Genomic DNA, 19,164 nt, shown 5'->3' with positions numbered 1-19,164 from the left:
ACTGCAAAATGTAGGACAGTGTAGGAAATTCCAAAATAAGAGCTCAAAACCCTCCTAGAAGTATACATTCCTGCTCAAAATGGAGGACATTTGGGAATACTCCTCTGGCCACCCTGAGCCACTGGCAGCCAAAACGTTGTGAAAAAGAGACTGTAATGGACAGAGGGGCGGGATATAAGCAAAGAATTATTATTATTATTGTTATTGTTATTATTATCATCATCTTCCGCAGGGCGGATATGACGTCAGAAAAACCATCTCCCATGGCAACCACTGCTCCTCCCCCTCCCCGGAACTTAAGGCCAGGAGGGAAGAAGACTCCAAGGAGGCGGAAGTTCCTCTGTGTCACGTGACGCGGCGCTGGCGTCGAAAGCGGAAGTGTGGGCGGTTGTTGGTCCTGGAGTCCGGGCTCAGGGCCCGCCTGGGCGGCGACTGCGTCGGCGTCTTGGGCGGCGGGGCTCCAGGCATGGCGGCTCCTCCTCCTCCTCCTCCTCGATGGGGGCTGATGGGGGCGCTGCTGGCCCTGGCTTTGCTGGTGGGGGCGGCGGAGGGAGAAAAGGTGAGCCCCGGCCCCTGGGTGCCTCTCTCGCGAAGAAGGAACAGGGAGGGCTGGCGGGCTTTCATGGGCGTCTCGGGCAGCGGTACTCTTTCCTCGGCCCTCCGGTGTTTTGGACTTCATCTCCCAGGAGCCTTGACAATTGGTCAAGCTGCCTGGGGCTTCTGGGAGTTGAAGGCCAAAGGCTCAGAGTTTGGGAACCTCTGGTCTAAAAGAGCGGTGGTGGTTCCCCGTCTTCAGACCTTCACACATTCTGGGTTTCATAACCCAGTATCCTTAAACATTGGCCAAGCTGGCTAGGCCCCCTGGGATAAGAAGCCCAAAGGGCCACGGTCTGAGAAGCCCCCGTCTAAAAGAGCGGTGAAGTCCCCCAAGTGTCCTGGAGTCCCTCCCCCAGGATCCTCGGCCACTGGCCAAGCTGGCTGGGACTGCTGGGGGCTCAAGTCCAAAGGGCCAGTTTGAGAAGCCCTGGCCTGGGAGAAGGGTGGCTCCCAATCTTTTGTCTTCCAGAGGTTCCAAGAGCCCCTGAGAACGACCCAACTAGGAGTCAGGGGTTGGAAACATCTGGAGGCAACGAAAGTTGAGGGATACAGGTTTTCTGAAAGACCCTGTTCAAGGGCTTTAAAGTCTGGCTGCTAGTCATATTGAGGCATTTCCTAGATCAACGGTCCCCAAACTGTTCTCCTTCAAGGACTTTGGACCTCAGCTCCCAGAATCCCAGACTCATGGCCAAGGTGGCTGAGGCTTCTGGGAGCTGGAGTCCAAAGGCTCTTAAAGGGCACAGTTTGGGGAGCCCTGCCCTGAATGCTGTCGGTCTCATCTCCATTTCCGCTTCCTCCAGACGCTTTGTATTCTTCTCACTGTCTGGCAGCATTTTTTTTATTCCTTTAAGTTTGCAGGTAGTGGAGAACAGGCCGAGGGATTGCAGGAATAACAGCAGGACAACTGCGGAGGCCAAAACACAGGGAGAATTGGGTGTGTTCCTGTAATTTAGAGGTTTCTCTGTTGCCACCTCCGGAGGAATTTGCCACTTCCTCATCTTTCCATAGTGAGCGGTGAAGGAAGACATCTTTGGTTTAAACCTGTAATCATAAATACACTTAATTTGGAAGCACAACATTTTGATTAGTATTGTTTATTCTTTCTCTGTGTCCATTGTTGAAACACTTCTATTTAGTTTTGTCTATATTTGGCTAGAAGAACACTTCTTGAGATCTTATTCATTAAACTGAGAATTGAAATTTGAGCCGTTGTTATGACGAAAGCATATTCAGATCCTGGATGTCTTCCTTATTTGTAGCCTTTATTCACCACTTTATTCTAGGTGTAAACATTTGGCCATGTGGGAACTGGGAGTCCCCCTCACCCATTTTTTGTGGCTAAGATCAAGCACAATTGGTTGTGTATGGGTGTTACTGGATGGATTGTTGTAGATTTCTATCACGGTTGTGTACTGTAGGAAAGTTGATTTGATGTTGCCTTCCTAGATGTGACTACAGACTTGGAGGTTTAAAAAAACATACAAAAAGTAGTGTCTTCTAAGATTATAGTTTATATTCTTTTCTGAGAGTAAGAAATTTGAAACATTTTATGGATGAATGAGTGCTGTATTCCTGATTTCTTGGCATTCTGACGCTTAATAGGGGAAAATGCTGGAAGAGTATATTGAGGTTACCCTCTTTCTTAAAACTGGTGAACGTTTTCTCACACTACATAACTTGAGATTTATTGACTTTGTGTTAGTATACTATTGAAGGAGCATCCATGGAGAATGCTTGATCGACTGCTCAGTTGCTGCTCCCAAGGTTACCAAGTACATAGAGAGAAGCTCCTCCATGGCGAGGAAGGACTTTCAGCCTTTCTTCACTGGAGCAGACAGGAGTATAGCCAGTTTCAAACCTTTCTTCCCAGTAAGGAAGAACTTTCAATCCAAGAGAGGTGAAAAATTAAGCCTGGCTATCCCTCTCCCTACTTTCTCAGAGCTTTACTTCCCTGCATAACTTCATATTATCCTGCACACACACACACACACACCCAACATTGTTTCTTCTGCTACCACTTCTTTCTGCCTGTGCCAAGAAAGAAAGCAGGAATAGCAGTGCAGCTTCAAGCTGCCAGCTCTGTCCTGGAAAAGCCTTGCAAAGGTTAAGCAGGGTCCCAAATATGAAAACTCCTTTTTGTTGCCACTTCTCCCCTGCCACCAGGTGCTTTAACTCCTCATCTCCACTATGGTCCTAAAGGCTCCTAGCTCCCCTTGTCATTCCTGTACACCAATACTTTGACTGAAGGCCACCCCCATTGCTCCCCTTTTTTGTCACCGCTCCTCTGGATCTTCCCGCCGCCCTCACGGAGGGAAGAGTGAATTTTGGAGTTCGAACTCCCATTATCCCTCACTGTTGGCCATGCTGTCTAAGTATTCTGAGAGTTGAAACCCAGCAATATCTCAGAATCCAAGTTTGGGTACAATTACCCTAGTCAATTTGTAAGCCTTATGCAAAAATTCAAGCATCATATACCAGATGATCTAGACCTCTAAGCCATGGGTTGGCAACCTGCGGCCCGCGGCTTTTTGCCTCTACGGGCGCCGCCATTTTTTCTCCCAAAATGGCGGCAAAGTCTCGCGCGACCTTCCCTGAGGTCGCGTGAGACTTCGCCGCCATTTTGGGAGAAAAAATGGCGGCGCCCATAGCGGTGAAGTCTCACGCAACCACAGAAAAGGTCGCGCGAGACTTCACTGCTATGGGCAGCGGGCCTTTAAGAGACCCGCTGCCGCTGCTGGAGTCCCCAAACAGGGCTCCGGAGGCGGCAGCAGGCCTTTAGAGCGGAAGATAAGGTATAAATACCCCCAAACGGGGCTCCGGAGGCGACAGCGGGCCTTTAGGAGACCTGCTGCCGCCGCTGGAGTCCACAAACAGGGCTCCGGAGGCGGCAGCGGGCCTTTAGAGCGGTAGATAAGGTATAAATACCGTAAATAAAATAAAAAATTAAAGGAATAAAGCAATATTTCAAAGTAACCACATGTGTATGACAACACAATAGGGCAGGGGTAGGCAACCTTTTTGAGCCGGGGGCCGGGTTGCTTTCCCTCATGCGACTGGGGGGCTGAAGCCGGGGGTGGAGCTTCCACCCTCGAGGGGGCGGGGCCACTTGCCAGGGGCGGAGCTTCCACCCTCCAGGGGCCAGGCCTCCCCATCTTTGCCGGCCCTCTGAGAGGCCCGCTGCCGCCCCTGGGGTCCTCCAAGAGGCCTCTGGCGGCGGCAGGGGGTCTCTGAGGGGCCCACTGCCGTCCCTGGAGTCCTCCAGTGCTGGCGGGCCCCGCCGGCTTTTTTGCCAGCCTCTGACGGGGCCTGGGGCCCTGTCAGGGGCCGGCAAAGAGGGGGAGGCCTCCAGCGCTGGCAGCCCCCACCGGCTTTTCTGCTGGCCTCTGACGGGGCCTGGGGCCCCGTCAGGGGCCGGCGAAGATGGGGAGGCCTGGCCCCTGGAGGGCGGAAGCTCCGCCCCAGCATGTGGCCCCGCCCCCTCGAGGGTGGAAGCTCCACCCCCGGCTTCGCCCCCCCCCCCAGTCGCATGAGGGAAAGCAACCCGGCCCCTGGCTCAAAAAGGTTGTCCACCCCTGCTCTAAGCAGTTCCTTTCAGAAACAACAAAACCCTATTGCATGGGTCGGCAACCTGCGGCCTGCGGGCTGGATCCGGCCCGCGGAGGCTTTTTAGCCAGCCCGCGGCATCAGCCGCCGCCGCTACCGCCGAATGCGGCTTTTTGCCTCTATGGGTGCCGCCATTTTTTCTCCCAAAATGGTGGCGAAGTCTCGCGCGACCTTCCCTGAGGTCGCGTGAGACTTCGCCGCCATTTTGGGAGAAAAAATGGCGGCGCCCATAGCGGTGAAGTCTCGCGCGACCACAGAAAAGGTCGCGCGAGACTTCACTGCTATGGGCAGCGGGCCTTTAGGAGACCCACTGCCGCCGCTGGAGTCCCCAAACGGGGCTCCGGAGGTGGCAGCGGGCCTTTAGGAGACCCGCTGCCGCCCCAGGAATCCCCAAATGGGGCTGTGGAGGCGGCAGGGGGTCTCTGAGAGGCCCGCTGCCGCCCCTGGAGTCCTCCAAGAGGCCTCCGGCAGCGGCGGGGGTCTCTTAGGGGCCCACTGCCGCCCCTGGAGTCCTCCAAGAGGCCTCTGGCGGCGGCAGGGGGTCTCTGAGAGGCCCGCTGCCGCCCCTGGAGTCCTCCAAGAGGCCTCCGGCGGCGGCAGGGGGTCTCTGAGAGGCCCGCTGCCTTCCCTGGAGTCCTCCAAGAGGCCTCCGGCGGCGGCAGGGGGTCTCTGAGAGGCCCGCTGCCATCCCTGGAGTCCTCCAAGAGGCCTCCGGCGGCGGCAGGGGGTCTCTGAGGGGCCCACTGCCATCCCTGGAGTCCTCCAGTGCTGGCGGGCCCCGCCGGCTTTTTTGCCAGCCTCTGACGGGGCCTGTGGCCCTGTCAGGGGCTGGTAAAGAGGGGGAGGACTCCAGCGCTGGCAGCCCCCACCGGCTTTTCTGCCGGCCTCTGACGGGGCCTGGGGCCCCGTCAGGGGCCGGCAAAGATGGGGAGGCCTGGCCCCTGGAGGGTGGAAGCTCCGCCCCGGCACGTGGCCCCGCCCCCTTGAGGGTGGAAGCTCCACCCCCGGCTTCGGCCCCCCAGTTGCATGAGGGAAAGCAACCCGGCCCCCGGCTCAAAAAGGTTGCCTACCCCTGCCCTATTGTGTTGTCATACACATGTGGTTACTTTGAAATATTTCTTTATTCCTTTAATTTTTTATTTTATTTACGGTATTTATACCTTATCTTCCGCTCTAAAGGCTCTCTGAGCCGTTTGCAGATGACGGTTCCCTGCCCTCAGGGTTACAATCTAAAAAGACATAACTGTTTTGTTTGTTGTAGTTTTTTTGCAGTGCTGTTTTTTATTAGTGCTAATAAAACAAATCTGTCTTGGTCAAGCATAGTTTCATAGCATGATAGCTAGAAGGGTAACTTCTTTATATTTAATAAGTGGAAATAGTAGTTTTATATGCTTGAAGGGTTAAAACCTTGCACCCTGCTACATAGAAGTCCTTGAAGTACAAAAATCTAAATACCTCATTGAGGAGTTGTGTTTTCCTTTTATTATGCATCCGTTATTCTGGGATATGGCAAACTTATTAGTTCACATTCATTTTTCAGAATTCTGAGGATGTCCGATGTAAATGCATCTGCCCTCCTTACAAAGAACATGCTGGTCACATTTTCAGCAAAAATGTTTCACAGAAAGACTGGTGAGTATGTGACACATCATTTTATACCTGTACTCCCGGAATATAATGTTCATGTGTAGCAGTTAAACTATTTAAGAAATATTTTGTAGGTATAGAAAACTGAATAGACATTAACAACCAAATCCAGTTTTTGTTTCCAACTAGGATAGGACAGAGTCAGTGTAGTATAGTAGTTTGAGCCTTGGGCCATGACTCTGGAGACCAGCTCAGTCATATAAACCTAATGGGTGATCCTGGGCAAGTCGCACTCTCAGCCTCAGAGGATGGCAATGGCAAGCCCTTTCTGAAGAAACATGCCAAGAAAGCCCTGTGACAGGGTTGCTTTAGGGTTGCTGTTAGTCAAAAACAACTTGAAGGCATACAGCAACAACAACAGAGGGTAGAATTACTCAATCATAGCTGACAGAGACTTATCCAAGAAGACCTAACATTGTAATTGCTGACAAAAATGTTTTTAGCAAATATTGACTGGGAGTGAATACAGTGGGGCTTCCTTAGCCATGGGCTTGCCACCCACAGATTTAACCATCTGCAGATGACAAACCCTGTTGCCCTCAATGGCACACGGCCACACTAGCAGGGACAACAGGACTTCAGGTCCGACATGTCTTAATATCCGTGAGGGGTTCAGAATGGATCCCTCCTGGATTCCAAGGTCCGACTGTACTTATGTTACCTGGTGACAATTTATTTTTGTTTACTTATCTTTTGTGCCGACACAAATATATTTTGCATCTACTATCTTCTGTATATCAAGTGGTTACAATTCCAACTAAATGAGTTTCAGTTCTGGGTTTTAACACAACAAAATATGGAAAAATCAAAGAGGGAGGTGACTACAGAGAGGGAGGCAAAACACTGTATTTATAGGAAGTTTTTCTATGTGGTGGATTAGCACAGTGGGTAACTTGTCCTGTAAATATACTGTCAGGGAGATCATATGATTGCTTTTAAATTAAATCAGCTGTATTAAGTATGGCTTTATTTACAAATGCTCGATCTGTGGCTCATCTAGTAGATGTGACCTACCAGTTTGTAAGATCTTATGAGGCTAGTAGAATACTTATTAAATTTTCTTGTGCAAATATTATCACATGGTGTAATGATATTCCATCCTCTGAATTGTGTAGTGTCATAACTTCCCATCATCTGATACAAATTCAGGGAAAGTGTTAATAAATTAATTGCTGAAGGAAATCAGTCCAAGAAAACCTGCAAGTTCAATCAAATGCAAAGGACTGACAATTCTTGCTTTTAATGAACATGTTCTTTTTCTTGAGACAATTCATTCTGTCCTGAAATAGTCACTAAAACCTCTGTGAACATGTGAGGATGCTATTACATTTCTGCTCTGTCTTCCCTGTGTAAGGCTTAATCAGTGTTTGAAACCACAAATCAGACGTTTCCTTAATTGTCTTGTTCATATAGGATTAAAAGATGTGATAAATTGTAAATGAGGGGAAAGGCATGATTGTTCTATAAAAAGAATGTGTGGTATTTCATATGGTGAGAGAGTCGACAGCATGAAGCAGGATTAAAAACAAAAGACAGCTGAAACACTGCTACCTTTCCATGATCATTTACATGTTGAGAATAGTTTTCTTTTACCACTGCCTTCAGTTGAACAGTTATTGTTGATACCAAAAAGATTGGGATCCTCACCAGTAAGACCTAGACTGAAATGCGCTGCTTCAAAGTGTCAGATTATTGTAACATCATTACAATATTAAAATGAAAGTAGCTGGATTCTAATATGCTGGTGGGCTGGATTGTTTTTAGGGCCAAGATGATTGTGTGGTGTGTGAAGTCTTTTGCTTGATCATTTAACTCCAACTCCTGGATATTTAACTCCTGATTATGCTGCCACTTCCAGGCCCCCATAATTGTAATTTTTCAACTGAGGAGCAGTGATGGGGAGATGAGCATGTGGGCATAAGACCTGGTATCATAGAGCCAGCTGGCGTTTCAGGAATCTCTTGTCTAGGAAATTGCCATACGCGTATTTGAACTCTTAATTCAAAAATATATTTTTCCCCATTGTTGGCAGTTGGTAATTCATAACATGACTAGCTTCTCATGCAGCAAATTAAATATTTAAATAGATCATTACATGAGTTGAATGTCAAATATTCTTCAGAAAATATGAATAATTTATTGTTTTGCTCTTACTGCATTCAGCATGATTTTTCATTGGGGAATACATCTCTTCAGGCGTATAAACCTACCTAAACTTATTTTAAGCCTCTTTTTCTTTCTGCCTAGTGATTGTCTTCATGTTGTGGTGCCTATGCCAGTTCCTGGGCCAGATGTGGAAGCCTACTGCTTACGTTGTGAATGCAAATATGAGGAAAGAAGCTCTGAAACAATTAAAGTAAATATATCCCTTGATTGCTTTCTTAAACTGTCAACTTGCACATATTTGCACTTCTCCCAAATATACATGCATTAGAAAGTATGCAAAAATGTTAATATGCAGGTTATGTAATAGAATCTATGGAATTCCAGCCAGTCTAGTCCAGATAAAACTACAATACAGTTACAATTCTTAGGCATTGTTATGGGTTCCTCATGGTACAAGCTGTGCAGCAGCTACTGTAACAGGTTGAAGTCCACAAAGTGTTCTTGTTTTTAAAATATCTGCTGTATTGTATAGATTCCGTATGGTATGAGATCACTAAATAATAGATTTATGTCCGTAGGTACTAGTTTAGATCCTTTGCTGACATCAGTCTTCATGGGCATTATTAAAAAATGAGTGCTTACTCATCTTCCCTTCCTTATAGCTATTTTCATTAGTACAGATGAGTTAAGGACGGTTGTAAGTTATAAATCCTAAATGATTTCTAGTCTGAAATAATGTTTTCCTTGTTTGTAGAGCAGCCAGGAGTATCTGAATACCACTGTATTTTGCAAACTGGTTTCAATAAGCCTTTGATTTCTTGAATAACTTGCTGGTGTGGAATCAAGACACAATTTATTACACCTTTTGGTGCGTGTCAGGGGTTTTTTAAGCAAGCAAAATGAACACAGATCATCTTCCTTTAGATGTGTTTTGGCTGTCATTATACATATGAGGGAAATACATGCAGCCCTGTGATGTCAAGATCCTCAATTACTTAAGGGCCTGCTCTAAAAAATAAGTGAAAAGATATGTCATCCTGAAAAGATCACATGACTATAAGTGGGGCTCTCCTATAATATTACAAAACTCTGTAAAATTCTTCCCTTTCATTCTTTTTATGCTGGTCATGCATTGCTTCACATTTTGTTAATGTTTTTGGAAACATCAGTGAATGCATGGATCTTATTGAATAGCCAGTTTAATTATTTTTTCTCTGTGATGCTGACACTGATCTTGTCTGTTGCACAGTTTACTTTATTAAATGCCATTCAAAACAAGTTTTAAGTTGGGATACTTCTGTCTTCAAATACAATAGGTCTGGCACTGGAACATACTAGTCTTCTAACTTGCTTACCTGTCTTGGTTCTTATTGGTTCCACTTTATTCCATTTTAGCAATAACTTAATAAGACTTTGTAATCTGTGTGGAAGCATGCCACAATAAGTGGTAACTGAATAGAATCCCAACACATGCACACACCAGTTCACGGTATACTCTTAATATTATCCATCAAAGAGATGAAATTTCAAGCAAAATAAACAAGTTTGCAAATATGTGTGTTGATCAGAAATATGATATGCATTGCTGTTCCCCATAAATGTGCCTGGTTTTCTGCTGCATTCTGTGGAACCATTCAGAAAGTATCTAGAATAGTTTCTCTCAACATTTGACCTTGAATATGTTTTAAAATTCACTCTCAGATGCCTAAGCCAACATAGCTGATGGTTCTGAGAGGACAAATCCAAAAATCAGGAGGACTAAAGGATGAGAAACAATGATCTAGCATAATTATCTTAAAATCTGTACCAGAAGGTGTTCTTATTTTGCTTATACTGTCTGTCTTTTTGCAATTGCAACCAGTATTTAATTTAAAGCCAATGGATTGGCTTCAGAGATTCTGTTCCTACAAGGAATCCCTTGCACCTAGCATATTGTTCACTAGTACTAACTGCTGTTTCATGTTTCTGAAATCATAAAGTTTGCATAGGCTGTAAACTGAGATAGCAATACATTCATGTTACTTGAAAAAAAATATTTTCACTTCCTTCTCTGCCTCCCCATTTTGTAGAACATACTTTTATTTTCTCTTCATTTCTTTATGATAAATGTGGAGGTGGCTGGGAAAAATAATGTGTTTATGTAGTTTAGTTCTTTGCAAATTGCTGAGAATGGAAGGCCTGAATGGTTATATTGCTGTAGACATTTTGTTTTATTTTGCCAGTTGCATTCTCTAAATTGTTCTCTTGTGCCATAAACTGAATTACTGTGTTATGTTGTATAGATTACTATCATCATATATTTGTCCATCTTGGGTCTCCTACTCCTGTACATGGTGTATCTCACAATGGTAGAACCTATTCTGAAGAGACGTCTCTTTGGACATTCGCAACTAATACAAAGTGATGAAGACATTGGGGTAAGTGTTTTCTAAATAGTCCATGAGCTGGAACTTCCCTTACAGGCAAACTGTTCATTGAGTTTTGCTAGCTGAAAGATCAGTTTGGCAGTATAAGGAAGATATTTTCTAGAAACAGCTTTAAAAAGAGTTCTACATATTATTTTTCATTTGAAATAAAGCCCTTACATGGAGTAATTGAGATGGGATCAAAACTAGGTATATGCCTTGCCACTGGTTTAATCTCAGTTTCCAAAACCTAGCTCATATACAGAAAACAAATGTATTGGTTAATTCAGGAAAGATGACTCAAATATGCTTTGTGGCCCTACTAGAATGTGACTTGCAGATAGATTGCATTCAGACATAATGATAAATTGTAATTAACCATTACTGGAACAAGCCTAGACAAATTCCTTAGCATTTTTAACGAGTTTTCATTTAACTTTGTCTAGATGTTTGTTTGTTTGTTAATTTATTTATTTAGTTGTGCCATTCACAACTTTGAACTTTGAAAGCACTTCAATTTCTTGAGACTAGCACAGATCGCATGACAGAACATTCTAAGGCCGTGTCATTTTATACTCTTCTGGGATGTCTCTCCTCTTGGGGTTGCGAGCAGAACATTTTTGAATTTAGAGGAAGAGGCACTTCAGATGAACTTCTTTGGAAGTGTTAAAACCACTATAAAATCTGCATCAAAGTGAAAATTCTGTGCCATGATAATTTGAGTTACATGATAGAAACTTGCAGGCATTTGCTTATATTTCATAACTACTGTTTCTGCTAGCAATTACAAAGGACAACAAGTGTTTTCTTGGAAATTTCCATGGAAACCTGAAATTGCTCACAATCACAATTTGTGATGGTTGGTACTATTTCTGGTAGATTGCACCCCCCCCTTTTTTTATTAACTACTGTATCATAACTTCTTAAACATGGCTTATGATTCCCAACTCCAACCCCCATTCTTTTTGCTAACTATTGTATCTTAAAACATCTTAAATATGGTTTATGATTCCCAGTTTGATATCTGTATATGTCAAAATGCTAACAGTCTTGATCTATTATACCTAAAATTAGTTTTACCGTGTTAACATAGTAAAGAATCTATAATGTGAATGTTTAATGTGCCATATATTTCACATACATGAATTTTCCAAATCGGACCACCAAGACAAAGCCTGGTGTTCAAAAAATCCTTGAATCAAAGTATGTTTGGGATTAAATGTCCTTCATTTATGTATGGATTGCATGTATTCATAGGTTTGCTTAATAGGATGACTGAAATGTTTAATATAAACACACAATTGTCATTCAGCTCTGTTGTCTAAACAGCTGTGTTTTTGCTTTTTATTTTAAGATATTGAATGTAAATATGTGCATTGGTATTATTTGACATCTTGAAGTGAGTATCCCAAACAGTTTCATAAGCATTACTAATTAGCAACAGAGAAGATTAAACATAGAGCCACAGTGTCAACAGTTTAAAATTTAGTAGAATCATAGAGCTGGAAGAGACCGCAAAGGCCATCCAATCCAACCCCCTGCCATGCAGGAAATCCAGATCAAAGCATCCCCGACAGATGGCCATCCAGCCTCTGTTTGAAGACCTCCAAGGAGGGAAACTCCACTACACTCTGAGGAAGTGTGTTCCACTGTCGAACAGCCCTTACTGTCAGGAAGTTCCTCCTAATGTTGAGGTGGAATCTCTTTTCCTGCAGCTTGCATCCATTGCTCCGGGTCCTAGTCTCTGGAGTAGCAGAAAACAAGCTTGCTCCCTCCTCAATATGACATCCCTTCAAATATTTAAACAGGGCTATCATATCACCTCTCAACCTTTTTTTCTCCAGGCTAAACATACCCAGCTCCCTAAGGCGTTCCTCATAGGGCTTGGTTTCCAGACCCTTCACCATCTTAGTCGCCCTCCTCTGGACACGCTCCAGCTTCTCAACGTCCTTCTTGAACTGTGGTGCCCAGAACTGGACACAGTTTTCCAGGTGGGGCCTGACCAAAGCAGAATATAGTGGCACTATTACTTCCCTTGATCTAGACACTATACTTCTATTGATGCAGCCTAAAATCGCATTGGCCTTTTTTTTTTTTTTAATAGCCCGCTTTTCCTTTGCAGATCAAAGCGGGTTACACAGAAGTACAACAAATGTACAATTTTGCAAACAGTATCCATAAAAAACCCGAACAATACAATAATACAGATTAAAAACAACTTCTATTGATGCAGCCTAAAATTGCATTGGCCTTGATAGCTGCCGCATCGCACTGTTGACTCATGTTCAACTTGTGGTCTACTTGGACTCCTAGATCCCTTTCACATGTTGTCTCCTTAAGCCAGGTGTCCCCCATCCTATATCTGTGCATTTCATTTTTTCGCCCTAAGTGCAGTACCTTACATTTCTCCCTGTTGAAGTTCATTTTGTTAGCTGTGGCCCTGCTTTCTAGTCTATTCAGGTCATTTTGAATTTTGATCCTGTCCTCTGGAGTATTAGCTATTCCTCCTAATTTGGTGTCATCTGCAAATTTGATAAGTATTCCCCCAATTTTTTCCTCCAAGTCATTGATAAAGATGTTGAACAGTACTGGGCCCAGTACTATCTAATACAGAGTGAATAATTTATTGGTTATTATACTGAGAGGCAGTGTAGTGTGTGGTGTGAACTTATTATTATTAAGATTTATTTATAAAGCACCTATTTATTTATACATTTGTGTATTTATAAATTTATTTATTTAAAAATATCTTAGGTAGAAAAAATGAAATGCATAGATATAGGATGGGGGACACCTGGCATAACGAGGCTACGTGTGAAAGAGATCTAGGAGTCCTAGTAGACCACAAGTTGAACATGAGTGAACAGTGTGATATGGCAGCTAAAAAGGCCAATGGGATTACATGGAGTTCTAGGCTGTTCTAGGATTCTAGGCTGCATCCTTTGTTCTAGATCAAGGGAAGTAATAGTGCCACTCTATTCTGCCTTAGTCAGGCCTCACTTGGAATACTGTGTCCAGTTCTGGGCACCACAATTCAAATTGGATGTTGACAAATTGGAGCATGTCCAGAGGAGGGCAACCAAAATGAAGAGTCTGGAAACCATGCCTTATGAGGAGAGACTTAGGGAGCTGGATATGTTTAGCCTGGAGAAGAGACAGTTAAGGGGTGATATGATAGCCCTGTTTAAGTATTTGAAGGGGTGTCACATTCAAGATGGAGCAGCTTGTTTTCTGTTTCTCCAGAGACTAGAACACAGAACAAAGGATGCAAGCTACAGGAGAGGAGATTCCACCTTAACATTAGGAGGAATTTCCTGACAGTAAGGGCTGTTCGACAGTGGAACACACTCCCTTGGAGTGTGGTGGAGTCTCCTTCTTTGGAGGTCTTTAAACAGAGGCTGGATGGCCATCTCTCGGGGATGCTTTGATTGTGAATTCCTGCATGGTAGGGGTTGGACTGGATGGCCCTTGTGATCTCTTCCAACTCTATGATACTAACTTATAAAGAACTTGGACTAGGAATATTATACAGTTGTTCTGATCTTTCTTGGAAGGGCAAACTCAGAAGGTAGTGTTGAGGGACTTTTGTTCGACTCCCTGGCTGTTAGCCTATGGGTTCTTTTTTGTCCCCCCATGCTATTTAACATCTACATGAAACCACTGGGAGAGGTTTTCTGGAGTTTTGCAGAGTCACCAATGTATGGCTGATGCCCAACTCATATCTCCTTTCCATGAGATTCCAAGGAAGCTGTCTCTGTACTAAACCAGTCTCTGCTGTCAGTAATGAACTGGATGAAGGCAAACAAATGGAAACATAACCCAGACAAAACAGATGTTCCTGATCAGTCGTAAGGCAGATCAGGGAATACGGACTCTGCCTATGCTGGATGGGGTTATACTCCCCCTGAAATCTCAGACTCACAACTTGGGTGTGTTCCTGGATTCAACTCTGAGCCTGGATGCCCAGATTTCAGCTGTGTCTGGGAGTGTATTTGCACAATTAAGACTAGTGCACCAGCTGCACCCGTTCCTTGAGATGTCAGATCTGGGTGTGGTGTCACATGCTTTGGTTACATCCCATTTGGACTACTGTAATGCACTCTATATGAGGCTGCCTTTGCAAAATGTTTGGAAACTTCAGTGAGTTCAAAATGTGGCCAGAATGCTGACCAGAGACACTTACAGGGAGCATCTAATCCCCTTGTTGAAACAGCTCCACTGGCTATTGGTTTATTTCTGGGCACAGTTCAGAGTGCTGGTCCTAACCAATATAGGCCTACATGGTTTAGGTCCAGACTATATGAAAGACTGTATGTCCTCATACATACCTGCCAGGGTCCTAAGATCTATGAAGGAAGTCTTTCTCTTGGTCCTGCCACCATCACAGCCTCCTTGGGTGAGGATATGAGAGAGAGGGCCTTCTCAGTGGCTGCTCCCATCCTCTAGAACTGTTTCCACAGAAGACTAGCAAAGATGTTTTTATTCAAGCAAGTTTTGATATCTAATTGTGTCGGGGAGTCTTTTATATGGGGTGTGCACTCTATTTATATTTTAAACTTTAGCATTTTTATGTCATTTTGTATTGTTTTTAGCCAGCTGATTTTAATTGCTTTAAAATTTTATTGTAAATTAAAATAAAACATGGTTTTATCTGTGAACTGCCTTGAATCCCTTTCTGGGAGAAAGGTGGAATAGAAATGAATGAAATAGGACTCTGGGAGACCTGGGTTCAAATTTCTGCTCAGCCATAAAAACTACTGAGTGGCCATGGTCAACTCATACTCTTCACTTAAGAGGAAGGCAGTGGCTAACTCCCGCTGAATAAATGTTATGAAGAACATTCTATGATAGGGTTGCCAGAAGTTAACTTGAAGGCACATAACTGTAACAGCATTAATAATTAGTTATTATTGAACATCTTAAAAGCATCTGATCTTATGCTTCCTAAGTACTGTACATAAGTGGGAGGATAAGACAATTTGTGCCCAAGGACTCACAGTGCAGGAAAATAGAGCGAAGCAAACATTAGAGCAACAGTCCTTCTCTGGCAATTGAATGGGTTCAGCTGAGCTCAGTCCTGAAATCCAGAGTAAGGTTTCTACCTCTGCTCTTTTACTCATCTTCCTCTTGCTTTGAAAAGCTGTATTACATGATTGTAATCCTTGTTTAATGACATAGAGGAGAGATGCAGTAGCAGATCTGCAGGCTTCTTACTGGAAGCCCCTCCCCCTATTTTATTTTATTTTTTAATTTGGTTAGACCCTTCCTGTGGCTTTAAAATGTTGGGGGGGGGGAAGCAGTTTACCTCCTAAGTGCTCCACATATCTGGAAAAGAAAAAGACTCCTAAAATTGGCTGAAAATCAGCCAAAAATGAAGCTGGGAGTGACATCAGGTCACTTCCAGACATGTTGAGTGCACCAACGCAGTCCCTGGGTAGTGTGCAGGGTGAAGAATAGCTCCCCTTCCATAGTTGCCCAGCTCTAGCTTAGAGCCCAAGGTCTGGTTGACAAAATCCCCAAGGGGAGTCAGCATTTTCTGCTTGTTTCTTTCCTTTCTGGCTGCAGTTCCTTGTGTGGCATTGTATACTATTACAGAGTTCCCTTATATTCGGATGCTTTTAGGGAAGTGACATAATAAGGGATAAATGAGAAGACCTCATTATGTTCATAACACTGTTCACTGTTATTGTTTTTTTTTTAAAATAAAATCCTGGAATCAAAAGAGTACAAATACTTTGTCTTCCACAATAAAACTATCGAAACTCAAAATACTCCTGTGCAGCCTGGGAACACAAAGCAGTCTACTTCTCTATAGCCCATGAGAATCTTTGCTAATTCTTCCTACCTGTCCTCTTATCATATACACTCATCCCTCTACATTTGTGGCTTTGACTTTTGCTGATTTGATTATTTGTGGATTTAATTAATATACTTTTCCCCTAGGAATCTCTAAACCCTCCAGAGAATTTCTGCTGGAAGTTGAGTTGTGCTGGAGGACCTAAAGATTTTTAGAGAAAACACTTCTCTAGGCATTTGTAGGTCCTACAAATGATTTTGTGGTCAAATTCTGGCAGATGTTGGCCACAGAGTTCTGCTGAAGGACCTAGAAATTCCTAGAGAGGTATTCTCTCAGGTTAAAAAAGTACTGTTTATTTGAATTTTTTTTCACAGGGGTCCTGTGCCCCTAACCCCAGTGAATGTGGAAGAAGACATGTGTATCCTTTTCTTATGTGCAACACACACACACACACACAAAATCTATACTGCTTGCTTTGACTTTCCTGCCTTCCCCTGACCCTCTTCTTTTGTGTGCTTGTGGGAACATTACTAGTGTGAAGGCATGCTGTCTTAGCAACAGAAAAACTACTTGGAAGATAGACACAGAAATGCTTGACACTTTTTTTTTTTTTGCCCCTCTTCCTCCGTGCAACTTTTTTTTGGTCAAAGTGATACTGAGAATTTGAGTAGTTGCTAATACTGAATAGAGAAGACTTTATGTAGAAATTAATATACTAGCCTTTTCTAAAAAGATGCAACCTATAGATATGGCTTAGAAAGAATAAAGATAACTTAAGAAATGCCCTTCCCCAGAAACTCATCAGGTTCTCATATGTAAAGTAAACCAAAATGCTTCAAGCAGTGTGTTTTTAGGTTCAAGTGGTGTGCTGAGCACTAAATGATGCAATAATAAAAAATTGTTCAATTTCAGGACCACCAGCCTTTTGCAAATGCGCATGATGTGTTGGCCCGTTCCCGAAGCCGTGCGAACATGTTGAACAAAGTGGAGTATGCCCAACAACGTTGGAAACTCCAAGTTCAAGAACAGCGCAAATCTGTGTTTGACCGCCATGTTGTCCTAAGTTAAAAAGTACAGTTGCTAATTTCAAATGATATTGGAAGGGGGAAAAAATGGACTCAGATAAAGCACTGACTTCTGTATTTCTGGTATGCCACTACACGAGAAGACTTATCTTTGTTCATCAGGAGCAATGAGAGTACAAACACAAGAATGATATTAAAATATTTTAACAAGCCAAAATCTCTGTTCACTATTATATTACTTGTATTAATAAAACATAAGCAATTATCTTGTGATAACTTTGCCATTGAAAGATAATTGAATATGGTTCTTAAATCCAGTTTTCACTAATATCTATGTGAAGAAATGAAAATATGTGCAGCTTTTCTGTTACAAAAGATTTTACACAATGAACTTTTGTAAATATATTTGTTTTCCTACCGTTTGCTGTGTATGTTGTACAGTATAGTTGTCACATCTAAAACTGCCTTGTGTATAAATTTTATGTCATGTACTGCCAATTCATTAGCTGATATCTGCGACTGTAAGGTGAAGCCTAAGTAGGCAGAGGTAGTTCGTAAGCAGATACAGTGTAAAGAAAACAGACTTGTGCAGTGCATGATAGGAAAGGTTGCCCTTCTAGGCTGCTTGCTGAATGTTCTCTGTGGATACCTACAAATGTTTTATTAATGTAAATTCTGGTAAGCTGATGGACAATAACTATTTTTAAAGATTAGCTTGATAATGGAATGCAAATAAATTCTTCAGAATCTCTTGTCCTGGGAGTTGGTAGTATTTTTAAAAGCTGTTTTGATCCTGTCCATATTCCTAGATAATTAAGCACTTTAAATACTTGATTACTACAAAATGAAATATTTTATACTGAATCTTACACGGAGCCTGTGGGATCTTTTTGAGCCATAAGGTTGCTGGGAATTGTAGTCCAATATCATCTGTAAGGCTTAATCAATTCCCACTCCTGCTTTAGAGACAACATTCCCTTGCTATACTCTTGTAGCATGAGTTCTCACCTTGCCATTAAATGAGAATGAATCATTTTTAATTACAAATTGAAATCTTTTAAAATTCCCCCCATCTTGGGGAAAGGGTGGCATTTGAATAAATTTAATAACCAAACTGAATACCTTTCAGTGCTGTATTCCCTACTGCCCTCAAAGCTGTTCCTCCACTATTTTGTAACAGTATCTGCTGTTCCCTCCTCCATGTCCCTGCATAGCTGTGCACTCCTCCCTGGAGCTTCTATTTCCAGAGTTCAGTAAATTTCATTAGAGAATAATCTTGTCTCCACGTAGCAATACTTTCAAAATTAGGTTGCAGATGAAGTGACATTCCAATTGGAACACTTACACTACAGCCGTAGCAGGTGATGTTATTACATTGACATAAGGTTTTCTTATTCAATCTGGTTCTGTTAGTTTGATTGCTTGAAGGTTTCCCTGTGTAAGGGAAGGTGTGTACTGAGTAATCCAACAAATGTTAACCTATAGAAGTTGATGCAAAAATAAGACTTACTGAGCTCAATGTGGTTTACTCAGGTAAATGGGTATAGTATTTCAGCTTTTGAGCTTAGACCTATTTAGCTAGAGTATCCTCATATTTGTTAGCAAGGGCTGTATTCAGATGTATTAAAATTGCCAGGTTCACAATGACAGTTCTAATCCAGCATGAAATCAGATTAAAACAAATCTAGATCAAGGGTGGAGAATGTGTAGCCTTCTGCTGTTTTGGACTGCTGCTCTCATCATCTTTGGTTATAATGGTGAGAGTTGATAGAAGTTGCAGATCAATAACATCTTAGTTTCCTCATCAGCAAAAGGAACAGTGGGGGCTAAAAATGCATAGCACACTTCTGCCTCAATCAGGTTAAGCTGGTGATGGATATCCCTCCAAGCTGCTGGCCAATTGCAGACACCGAGAAGACAGCCACTGGATTGTGTGCTTGTATGTGTCTTCAAGTCGACTTAGAGTGACTGCATGAATTTCATA

General features: G+C 43.1%; 1 protein-coding gene across 1 annotated transcript; it reads left to right on the top strand.

The window, feature by feature from the left end:
• The first annotated feature begins 450 nt into the window (after positions 1-450).
• Positions 451-17,934, top strand: TMEM9B (TMEM9 domain family member B). The gene is made up of 5 exons (XM_089521138.1): positions 451-559; positions 5,741-5,832; positions 8,095-8,203; positions 10,236-10,370; positions 17,068-17,934. The coding sequence occupies exons 1-5, from the start codon at positions 467-469 to the stop codon at positions 17,221-17,223; spliced, it is 585 nt and encodes a 194-aa protein (XP_089377264.1). The 5' UTR covers positions 451-466; the 3' UTR covers positions 17,224-17,934.
• Positions 17,935-19,164: the final 1,230 nt, after the last annotated feature.

Source organism: Sceloporus occidentalis, unplaced genomic scaffold, assembly GCF_023333645.1.
Source record: "Sceloporus occidentalis isolate IW3139 unplaced genomic scaffold, rSceOcc1.0.p SCAF_4, whole genome shotgun sequence".
NCBI classification, from domain to species: Eukaryota; Metazoa; Chordata; class Lepidosauria; order Squamata; family Phrynosomatidae; genus Sceloporus; species Sceloporus occidentalis.
Note: the sequence above shows the minus strand (reverse complement) of the source record. Positions and strands in the feature narration are given on the sequence as shown.

Coding starts and splice junctions, on each gene's coding strand:
- TMEM9B (XM_089521138.1), top strand. CDS start 467: ATGGCGGCTCCTCCTCCTCCTCCTCCTCGATGGGGGCTGATGGGGGCG. Junction 560..5,740: donor GGGCGGCGGAGGGAGAAAAG/GTGAGCCCCGGC, acceptor TTCATTTTTCAG/AATTCTGAGGATGTCCGATG. Junction 10,371..17,067: donor AAAGTGATGAAGACATTGGG/GTAAGTGTTTTC, acceptor GTTCAATTTCAG/GACCACCAGCCTTTTGCAAA.